An 11,270-nucleotide genomic window follows, 5' to 3' on the forward strand; every position below is an offset into this window, starting at 1 on the left:
AATTACCTCATCCTGCTGTGACTGGGGGGGGGGGAAGCGGTGGAAGAAGAGAAGGGGCCCAGGCCCACTGAGTGTAATGGGCGTGCAGGCGCGACTTCGGGAGAAAGAAGAAAGGGCTGAGGATGGGTCTGAGGTCCTGGGATCCAGAGCGGGAATTCACCCCACCCCAGGCTCTCCTGCTACCCATGGTTCTGGAGTCTTTTTAAGCAGGCCCCAAGTCTGGCCAGTATTGGACTACAACTCCCATCTGCCCCTGAGTCGCAGACGAGTCCTCAGCGGCAGGGAAAAGGGGTTTTTTTCAGAGCAGTGGAAGTATGGGAGGAGATAGGAAAAACAAACACCAGGGTGCGAGGCTTGTCCTGCTAGAGGTCGGGGTCAGAGAAGAAGGCTCAGGCCTGCTGGAGCAGGAACGGTAGAGAGGGGGCCTGAGTTTGTTTACTTCTGGCTGTTCTCCCCACTGGCCCGAAGTTAGTTCAGCCTAGAGCTGGTCCCTTCCATCTTCCGCAATTCGGCGGGGGAACTTCGTGGGGAGCAAGAGTCCCTTTAAGGCGAGGTCCATCGGAGAGAACAAGTGAAGCACCTTTTCCATCACGGACGCTACTGTTTACCAATAGTTTCTTGGGGAGGGGGAGGAAAAACCTCAGGGATTCTGACACTCGCATGGGGCTTCGTGGCAGGTCCTGGGAGTGGGCAAGCTACTCCCCCCTCTTTGGCAGGGAGATGATTGGTTCGCTCCGGCGTTATTTAAGGGCGCCGTGGGGCGAGTGGCGAGCTCAGAGCTGCTCCGGCTGCGGCCCTGGGAAGGGGACCGAGCTGCGGTAGGTAGCGGGCGGGCGGGCCCTGGGGGCAGGTGGCTTTGGGCCCTGGGGCGGAGACCTCAGCTGCCCCTCCCTCTCTCCCTCCTTCCCTTCCCAGCAAGCCCCTCCCCACGGCCTGGCTTTGCAGGCCGGCCCGTTGAGGGGAGCTTGGGACTGGTGGGGGAGGGGGCCGCTAGAGCGCTGTGTCCCCAGACACCCCCCTCCCGAACTCCTTCACGGGCCCAGGTTCCAGGCTAGAAGGCTGGCGTTAGGGGGCGGGTAGCGGCTCCTCTGACGTCATCCGCCCCCACCCCCATGGGGGTCACAGGTCACCTCATGCCCCGCCCGTGGGTAAAGGCAGTGGCAAACCAGGGACGGGGGTGGGGGGGTGGGGGGGGTAGTATATAATAGTTTAATTGTGGGTGGAGGAGAAGGGGTGGACAGCACTCATCACACCCACCCCAGGCTCTCTACCAGGGCCTTGGAGAAGAAAAAACTCCACCACCCCGGCCGTTTTAGTTCAGAATAACCCCAAGCTTGAGGGAGAAGGCCTGGGGTCCCCAGAAAATCGCCCGCCAGCCGGTGCCACTGAACTTAAGTAGATCTACCCCCAAGGGAGACTTCTGCTCCTCAGCTCTGACACAGTGTTTCTCAGACCCCAAGTATCAATCAGTGGTCACTCAGATCTTTGGGGAGTGGGGGGGGTGTCAGTGCCCCATTTGGGGAGAGAACAGAAAAGTGAGGGAGAGAGTTGGCTGGTGAGAGGGTCGGGCCTGATGGGTGCCTAAGAGGCCAAGCCAGATGCCTCCTCCCAGAAGGGCTTCGCTCCTTGCCAGTTGTTAGGCTGAGAAGTTTTGACTTGTTTAGTGTGGGTTCAGGGCTTTATTTTGCAGAGTTAAAAGATAAGGGTAATCAAGGAGTCAAGAGTAAGCCTTTTAATGCTTTAGGTTTGACTGCCTAGACTAGGGAGGCAGGCCCTTTTGAAACTAGATTGTCTTCTTTTGTATCTTGATTCAATTGTTTCAGTTCCCTACCCCCCACTCCCCCACCCCCATTTTAAGAAATGTGGGGCCCAGAGTATCAGTTAATGTGATAGGTAATAGTTGGATTTTTGCAATGACTTGTGTATGACCACATCCCTGAAATTAAAATGCAGAAAATATGAAATCTTCTTCATTTGATTTTAGAGAGAGAACTAGGAGTTTACTCTGGCCTAAATCTTAAGAAGACCCTGGAAATGACTTTGTCTCATACTCTAAAGGCTGTCAGTCCCTAGTATCTGAACATAACTAGGTACCGTTTTCCATTAATGGATCTCCAAAAAGGCAGCTTTAAGAAACCAAAAGCATGAAGTGTGATATAGCTTAAGCTTTAACTTCTATAACAAGGGCATACATAGGGGGAGCAGCTGAGGAGAAATCTCAGTTTATACGATTTTTGTAGTGTTTTGATTTTCTTTTTTTTTCTGAAGAGCATAGAGAACTTTCCCAGTGTCTCAGGGAAGTATCTTTCTGTGAGATGGATATGTATTAAAGAGTATTCGCCCCATTTTACAGAAGGAAAAAGTCACAGAATAACTTGCCCCCAAGGTCACATACAAAGCAGAGCTTGTCATATACAAACAATGCTCTTTTAGACTTCTGTGAGTACACAGGCACAAGTGAATGAATGAGTAAATGGTGTCCAGCCAGAAAGGTAGAACAGATTGCCTTCTGCATCCTAATGATGTCATCACTCCCAGCATCCCTAGGCTTTGTGGTGCATTGAACAGGAAGAGTGAGAGATGATACCCTGCTGGACTCCTCTGAAATGATTCCTTGGATTTATGTAGTTTGTTGTTCCACAGAGCTCAAATTGTTTTTATCTTTTATCTTAGTTACCAAGTATACTATTATTTTTCCCTCATTTTAGTTATGAAGAAACTGAGGCCCATAGATAGACTGATGTTATTTGCCCAAGGTTCATGTAGTATATAGCAAGTAAGGTTGGAATGGTATTAAAACCTAGGTACTCCTTAACTTCTTCCATTAGAGTAAGTTATGTACTCCAGAGGGTTATATTGCCCTCTAGGTCATTCCTAAAATTGGATAAACAGAAGCCATTGAAAAACTAGGTTAACATCTCTTCTTCAGCCCAACAAAAGTCCTGTAGCCGATTGTGGGTTTGGAGCCTGGTGTTAAATACAGACAGTAATGTTCCTTACGACTCATCAAGAGGTTGATTCACTATAAGTATATATAGTATAGCCTTTGAGCTAGAGCAATCCTGAAATTTGGCAGAATGAAGTCATATAGATCTGTAGGGTTTAGATTAGAATTATTTTGCTTGCCAGTTTTTTGGGTTTTCATTCAAAATTTTTAGGAGGCACTTAGCAAACATAATTATTGTGTCAATGAAAACAGTGACTTCTTACTAACTCAGGTTAAATGCAGTGCAAAATTCTGTTCTGCAAAAACCACACATTTTATCCCACTTCTCTGTGGTTTAGGCATGTTAGAAAAGAACACTTCTCTTATTAGGAACCACAGGTGACATTTCATGGTCATCTGAACAAACTTGCACTTTGGGCATAGGTTTAACTAATTTGACACCTGAGCAGTTGGCACTCAGGTCTCTTTTTGTACAACTTGAACATATTATTTTGTACCATTTGTTCTGCATGTATATTTCACATTCTTCTTACAAAACTGTAAGTTCCTAGAGGGTAAGAAATTTTGTCTAAACTTTGTATTTCCCCCAGCAACCTCTAGAGGCACCCAGTAGGTCTTATACATACTGAATTGAATTGAAGGTTGAAGAAAACATATTGGCAGGCGACCAAGATGGGAGTGACCACTTGGGTGCCCAGTTCTTTTCCAAAGTAGACAGCTATTAAAATAACTCTTGACTGTGTTTAGCTACAGCCTAGTCAGGTAATACGGAAGCAAGCTTAGTTAATTTAGGTGAGAATATAATAGGCCAGAAGCGTACATGTCCTCTAATATTGGTGGTAGGGAGCTTGGTCCTTGTGTACCTTGCAGATTTCAGCAGGCATGAATCAAGTGGGAAGTCCCGGTGATGCTAGAACGGTGATGGAGTGGCAGAAGGTGACTCCGAAGTGAGGTGGCTAAAGGTCACAAAAGACAAAGGAGACGTTCCACTTCTCCGCTCAAGTTCTGGGTCTTGGGGAGAATCATGATAACTTTGATTACTGAGCAACTACAGAAGCAGAGTTTGGAGGAATTGAAATGCACGTGCTTCAGGATCAGTCTGGTAAAAAAAAAAGTTTTCTCCCCACATTAGGCTTTCCTTATATCTTTTTTTTTTTTTGGCTAGGCAGTGGGGTTAAGTGACTTGCCCAGGGTCACACAGCTAGTAAGTGTCAAGTGTCTGAGGTCACATTTGAACTCAGGTCCTCCTGACTCCAAGGCCTGAGCTCTATCCACTGTGCCATCTAGCTGCCCTTGCTTTCCTTATGTCTTTTTCATCATTTCATGCTGCATGCTTCCAGTTGCTGGATTGAAAGAGCCCATAGATTATCTAGACAAAAACTGGCTTAGGAAGGGAGGCATTAAGGAGAGAGAAATGCTATAACCATGTATTTGGGGGTGAGAATATTGGTTATATTGTGGGGAACTCTCTTGCTTGTTTTGACTAAGTAGAGGAAAGGAGTAAATTACTTTGTTGGGGGGAAATGGTCTGGTTCTATATCCAGACTCTTGTGTGTCACATGAAATTATTTTGAGCCATGTAGGCTAGCTGGGGTCTTAGGCAGAGATTCTTCAGTGTGTCTTGACTTCTTGTTCTGCTTTCTTTAATTAAAGCCTTTGCCTGATCATTCTGATGTCTCTACCTGTGGGGATCCTTTCCAGCTTGTTTCTGGTAAGATCAAGAGTAATTTTTGATATGTTGTCACACGTGTCATGTTTTTGCATGGTTTTCTACATTAAATAATAACTGACTAGTGCGGGGGTGACACAGGAACTTTCAGCCTCAAGGCCACGTGTGGCCCTCTAGGTCTTCAAGTTTGGCTGTATTTGGTCTGTAAAACTTGGACTCAGTCAAAAGATCAAACTTGAGGACCTGGAGGGCCACATGTGGCCTCGAGGCTGAAAGTTCCCCACCCCTGGGCTAGTGACTGACTTAGAGAGGTGTAGACTTCTTTCTGACATTGGCTGAGCCTACCCAGACACCCTGAAGAGCCCCAAGGGCAGTTCAACTTTTAGTTCAGGGATTTCAACGTATATTTGTTTTCCATTTGTTTTGCCTACTGGAGTTAATTAGAAAGATGTGAGGAGCTTTGCCCCATTCTGCAGAGCTGGTTTGTCTAGGTTTAGAATTCTCCCACTTTTGTTGTTCTTTTTTCCTGGATGATATGGCCAGGGAAACAAAGAAAATACTACCTGGAAGGCATTCCCAGAGAATTTATACTCCTTGAGGTCAGAGACTGTTTCATTTTTGGTTTTGTATCCCTTGTGCATCAGAGTACATAGATACTAGTATTTGCCCAGTGCTTGCTGGTTTGAATTGAATCCTGTTTCCTGCTGGCAATGACCCCATAAAGATGGGTGCCCTATAAAGAAATCTAATGGGCCGATCATATTAAAAGGAACTAGCTGGGCTTGGCATCTGAGACAGATATTTTCCAAAAAGAGGTGCTGTTGGAGAAGGTTTTATCCAACTTTGCCCCATTATCTTTGGGAGGAATAATATTGAGAAAGGTTTAAAGTTTGATGTGTGTACCTGAAACTACTTCTGGAAGAAGAGGTACAGTTAGGGGAGAGATCAGAAATGTTCACAGGGACTCTGTTCATTTCTTAGGGATTTGACTTGGCAATCATGTGGGATTTCCCTGGTTTGGCAGAATAGGAGGAATGATTTAAAATCTGGTTTTCTTAATGTCTTCCAGAAGGTGCTTCTTGGAGGGGCCTGCCCCCCTGTCCCTGTGCCGGGCTCAAGGACAGCCTTAGTCTCAGCTATCACCACTCTAGTCTGAGTTTGCACTTCAAACCTCCAAGCCGGGGAGGCTCCCCACAGGAAAAACCGCTCGGCCAGGGCCTTTCCCCAGAGTCTCCAGGCTCAGAGAAAGTTCCTGTCCCTCCTGCCCCTCCATCCAAGAGGCACTGTCGCTCTCTCTCAGTACCTGTGGACCTCTCTCGATGGCAGCCTGTGTGGCGGCCTGTTCCTTCCAAGTTGTGGACTCCTATCAAACGTCAAGGCAGTAATGGAGGAGTGGGTGGGCCACTGGTACCGCATCAGAGCTCCCCCAAGCGGGTCTCCAGCCTCAGGTTCCTCCAAGCCCCGAGTGCCTCTCTTCAGTGTGTCAAGGCCAACAGATCCTGCAGTCCACCTTTCTTCAGTTTGGCCCTGACGCATCGTGATTCCCCAAGACCCTGTGCTGCATCCCCTCCCAGTGGATCATGGGAGAGTGATCATGAGCCCCTATCCCCTTTCCCTCCTCAGCGCCGCTTCTCTTTGTCCCCCATCCTCATCCCCCAGGCAGGCCGGTTCCTGCCCTCTGCCCGGAGTTCCCCCTCCTCCTCCCCAGAGCTGACCTGGAGACCCCATGGTCTTCCCCGAAGCCGATCGCAGCCTTGTGACCTGGATGCACGAAAGGGTGGGGTCAAACGGCGCCATGATGATGACCCCAGGCGTCTGCGACCCTCACTGGACTTCGATAAGATGAATCAGGTGGGGCTGACAGGGGGGATAAGGGAGCTTGGGGGAATCTACTCTGCTCCCACCCTTGAGTCAGCCCCTCTCCCCCCTCAAGCAGCAAAAGAGAGCTCCAAGGCAGGGGCTCCCTAAGATCCTTCTCTAAGTTCTTCCTGTCCCAGGGGTTTGGCAAAACCCAGGGCAAATTAAACCATTGAGATAAGTACCTGAAGTGGATCATTCTGGTATACCTTCCTTCTGTTTCCTGTTGCCTCCTTCCACCAGCCCTTCCCACTCCCTCATCCCAGCTTGTACCAAGAATGTTGGTGGTAAGAGAACCAAAATCCATAATTTCCCCATATTCCTGAGGTTTTACCACTTCCACCTCACAGCTTTTCTTTCAAGTTAGAAAAAAAAAGGTAGGAAAGCTCTCCCTAGGGCTTTTCCTAGCAGCAGCTGAAATAAGACTGAACATTAGGATACTTGAAGCAAGTCTATAAGTGAACACTTTGGGATAGATAGGCTTGGCACATAGGCTATTTATATACCTTTAAAGGTCTTTGAAACTTAGAGCCCTTGATCTACTCCAGTTTTTGGGAGGTAGTGTCTCAGACAGGAGCAGGAAAACAGGCTTGGCTGTTTACTCATTAGAGCAGAAGACTGATGACTTGGACTCATGTTGTAGGATTCCCTAGGTTGGGAGGTAGGGACAGGGCAATGTTGCCTTTGTATTCTTAACTTTTGTTGTTTGTTTGACAGAAACCGTATTCAGGAGGTCTCTGTCTCATAGATACAGCCCAGGAAGGCAACAGCATCTCCCCACCGTGGTTCATGGCCTGTAGCCCTGCACCCCTTTCTGCCTCCTGCAGTCCCCTTGGCGGCTACTCCCAAGTTCTGAGTGAAAGCGAAGAGGAAGAAGAGGGGACCATGAGGTGGGGCCGATCCCTTTTTACCAAGCGGACACTCTGCCAGCAGGACTTTGGGGACCTGGACTTGAATCTGATTGAGGAAAACTAGAGCTGAGAAGCTGCTTCTTGGGGGGAAAGCAAACTTCATGTCTACTAACAAGTGATGAGGCCTCCAGGCCAGAGACTAAACCTGGGAACTGGGGTGAGTTGAGGGCTCCAGTTCTGGGCAGCTGGGAAACAGCACGCACCATGAAGCTCCACAGTGCAGACCCAACAGCTTGATGAGAGGAGCTGAGTTTGGTGTGGGAGAGCAAGGGGTCAGATGGTACAGAGTTCAACTTCTGTTGAAAGTCTTTAGCTGAAATCTGAGAAGTTACAGTGTGTGATATCAAGAGAGCAGTGAGATGAAGTCTAGAGGAGGGCTTTGGGATCCCATGTTTCTGTGTGGGGATGTTCACAAACTGCTTTGACTTGAGGGATCTGTCAGGTCTTAGAATTGGCCAAGATGTCACGATCTGTGTGTGTGAGGTTGGGGGTGTGAGGGTGTTTGAGTGAGCAGTCCCAGAAAAATGTGGCTGGCCCACCTTGGAGTATCAAGTGGTATCAGGTGGTATATAAGATCCCAAATTTTAATGAAAAATTAGGGGAAATCTCTAAATGGGAGAAATGAGGACCCTGATCGGGGCACTCTCCTTCCAATTCTATTTCCTAACTGGTCATGTGCTGGTATATGGTCAACTGTTCCTCTGGTTCACTATGTTTCTGTTTTGGGTGGAAGCTTGTTCTTTTAAGGGGGGGCTGCCCTAAAGTTGGGGACTCACAGAGATGTCCCCTGTAGGACATCTGTATTGTCCTAAAATGTGCTATTAGCCTCCCAACTCTGGGGTAGTACCAGCTGTTGGGGGTAAGTATATATACCCCAGTTTGGTCAAAGCCCATCTTTTGATCCCTATCAGAATGGTCTTAGTATTCTGTTCCCCAGCCCTTTTTGTATACACAACTGGTAAATGTGGGGGAGGGGATGTTGAAGAGGGACAGTGGCTATGATAACCCTGCATGTTCATTTCTCCCTTTATCCCTACTTAGAGAAAGGTGTCTGTCACAGATACCTTTTCTCTCTGACCTTCCCCCACCCTCCACCCTACCCCTTTCGTTAGTCTGGGAGAGGGAAGCTTGGGAAGGCACCCCTTCCTGTTCCAGATCAGATTCACCGGCCTACATCTTCACCAAGAACTGATGAGCACGGCAGCAGGAGGAGTGACAGCAGGTCCCAGCTGGCTTGGGTGAGCTCACCACATCACAAGCATTTGAAAGCAGATGGGGAGGACAGTGTGGGGGGGTGGCCACTGTTAGACCCAAGCCTAGCCTGTCCCAGTTGCTAAGCTTGACCCCAAGAGGGAGTTGGCATTGACTATGTTGGATTACACTAAACTCCAGCGAGGAAATGTTATTGTTTCTAATTGGCCCTGGGAGATAGTAGGGAGGTTGGAACTCAGTGAGGGAATTAATTGGCTGTAGATTTTGAAGAAAACCTGTGAGAAACAGCTGGGATTTTTTGTTTGTTTGTTTGTTTTGTATTATTTTCTATCCAGTGACCTGAGCCAGAGCATCAGGCCTGTTGGTAGTGGTGAGGCTTTTAAGGGCTATGCTGGTGACAGTGGGTATCACCTTTCTCTGCTGCTGTACCTGCTACCACAGTTGCTAAGTAGGTAGTTTGTCCAGTGTTTGGCTGGATCTAATATAGGACCCTGCCTTTCCTGTTATAGGTATGGGGGGGAATCTCTGTTTCTTCTTTTAGTTACTAGGATGTCCTAGGGGTCTCTCTAGGTCCTCCTCTCTGGAGGCATCATATGGGTTTGAACCTGCCATTTCTTCCACTTCTCACATTCCCATAAAAGTAACACCAGTGAAAGATGCTGACTCTTGGGATCTGAGGGATCCTATAGTAGGTGCTAAAAGGGCCTTGCTAAGCTGGGCATGACTACTAAGGTTCTTTCCCTTCTATTTCTTCACCATCCATACCTAATTTTATCTACACCTGACGGTTTCTCCTTTCTTGAGTCTGTCCTCACTGTAGATGGGGGTATAAGCCTGATAGAGACTGGGAAATACAATGCTGCAAATTGTCAGTCCTTTGTTTCTCTCCCTCCTGCTTTTGTTTCTTCCTGCTTTTCTCCTTCAGGTCAAAATTTCTCCTAGCCCAGGCTTCTACTGTTTTCAGCATCATATCCCTATCTCACTACCTAGGGAGTGCTTTTCTTCTATTGATGACTGTCTGCTTAATCATCTGATGTCTCCTTGTGAAGGGAGATACCAGCTAATGAAGTAGGAGGGTTGGACTCAGTAATTTGCACCCTTGACTTGGCTCTCCTGTTGCCTTAGAGGGTATGTTCAATTGGGGGAAAAGCCCATAGGTACAATACCATTTAAAATTGAAAAGCTTGAAATCTACTGGAACCACTGCCTTGCCCCAGGACAAGTCTTTTAAAAAGCAGGTGGATTTTGCTTTACTGAATATATTCCTGAAAAATTTTGTGTAACCTGGATTCAAATATTTTAAATACACTAAAAGAAGTTCACCATTTTAAAGCATCCTGAAGCCAATTTTTGTCAACAACAACAACAAAAAATCTCCCCTCCAATTGATCTTATTTTGTAAATCTAAATTTTTCACATAATGGGTTTGCCTAACATAGGGGTACCTTGGTACCAGATTTACAATGGGCATTACTGGGTGAAAGTCTCCATCTGTGATGTGTTGGGTTGTTTGGCTGACCCATGGGTGAGTATTTCTATGTGTGTGATTGAAGCTGCTGTAAGACTGGTGCTTTCATCCTCCTCAATCCTCCTGTCCCCTGGTAACTGCCCAGCAGCAGCCCCTGCTGCCATGTACACTTCCACCTGCTGCCAAAGTCCCTGTGCTAATGGGATTAAAACCCACACAACAAAAGGAAATTTTGGTAACTTTGTTTTATATTAAAAGAAAAAAGTCTGTGTGTATTAAACATGAGGTCCTGCCTCTGTGGCTGTGTTTGAAAAAATAAAGTTTTATTAGAATAAGTTTTTCCCAGGCAACCCTTTTGGGCTGCAGTGTCTTTGTCCCTTCCCAGTTTCTCCCTCTTCTTCCTCAGTATTAGAGAAAGGATGTTTTGTATTTTACATATAGCAATGCTGCTTCTTCTCTGCCCTCAGAACCTTCTATAACTTCAGCTAGTAGCAGTAGTGGCCAAAGACCCTACCAGAGATAAGTCATTTGTACTGTTCTGCCCCAGGCTTTGTCTTTTGTCGATCTTGGTGTATGTAGTACCTCCCTCGGTTTTCTTACCTTTTTGCCTCATCTTCCCAATTGCCGGGCCTGGCTCCCAGCTGCTAGAATTGAATGTTTTCTTACCCCATAAGGATTGTTTGGGGTGGGTGGAGAGGCCCTCTATACAGGAGCGAGCACTACAGTTAACACTCTTTTCTTTCCGTTTTGGGAATGTTACTTGATAACAGGGAAATCTCAGGGCAGTGGAAAATTATCAAAATTGAAACACCAAAAGTGCAGAGAATTTTTTACCATCCTGAGGGCATTGATTTTGAAAATGACTCAGCTGTAAACATCCCATATGAAATGAAGACAGTTCTCTCTGCCATAGTAAGGGTATTTAACCCCCTAATTCCTCAATTTGTAGTGGTGGTTTGTTGAAGAAAACCTAATGATCCTCTGGTGGAGAGCCCCACTGGGCTTTAGCCTTTAATCTCTGGCTCTGTTCCTAACTTCTCAAGCCCCAAGAGTCAAGTCTGGCTTAGCCTCCACCCTGGGTTGCAGCTCTGAATTGGTTGTACTTCTCTCAAGAATAGGGTTAGTCAGTTATTAAATATCTCAGGATGGACAGAATTCCTTGGACTACTTCAAACAATATCCTTTGAAACTGGTGAAATCTCATCA

At 47.0% G+C, this 11,270-nt stretch overlaps 1 protein-coding gene across 2 annotated transcripts; it reads left to right on the forward strand.

Moving 5' to 3' along the window:
* Positions 1 to 55: 55 nt before the first annotated feature.
* Positions 56 to 10,399, forward strand: FAM53C (family with sequence similarity 53 member C). Of its 2 annotated transcripts, XM_021005052.2 has the most exons (5): positions 56 to 818; positions 3,818 to 4,049; positions 4,601 to 4,658; positions 5,686 to 6,467; positions 7,191 to 10,399. In XM_021005052.2, exons 2-5 carry the CDS (start codon positions 3,972 to 3,974, stop codon positions 7,446 to 7,448), a joined length of 1,176 nt encoding a protein of 391 aa, XP_020860711.1. In that variant the 5' UTR covers positions 56 to 818; positions 3,818 to 3,971; the 3' UTR covers positions 7,449 to 10,399. The 2 variants fall into 2 exon arrangements, with proteins under 2 accessions (XP_020860711.1, XP_020860713.1); XM_021005054.2 differs by lacking the exon at positions 56 to 818 and having other exon boundaries at positions 1,214 to 4,049.
* Positions 10,400 to 11,270: the final 871 nt, after the last annotated feature.

The sequence above is a fragment of the Phascolarctos cinereus genome, unplaced genomic scaffold, assembly GCF_003287225.1.
Source record: "Phascolarctos cinereus isolate Bilbo 61053 unplaced genomic scaffold, phaCin_HiC Scaffold_2;HRSCAF=192, whole genome shotgun sequence".
Taxonomy (NCBI): domain Eukaryota; kingdom Metazoa; phylum Chordata; class Mammalia; order Diprotodontia; family Phascolarctidae; genus Phascolarctos; species Phascolarctos cinereus.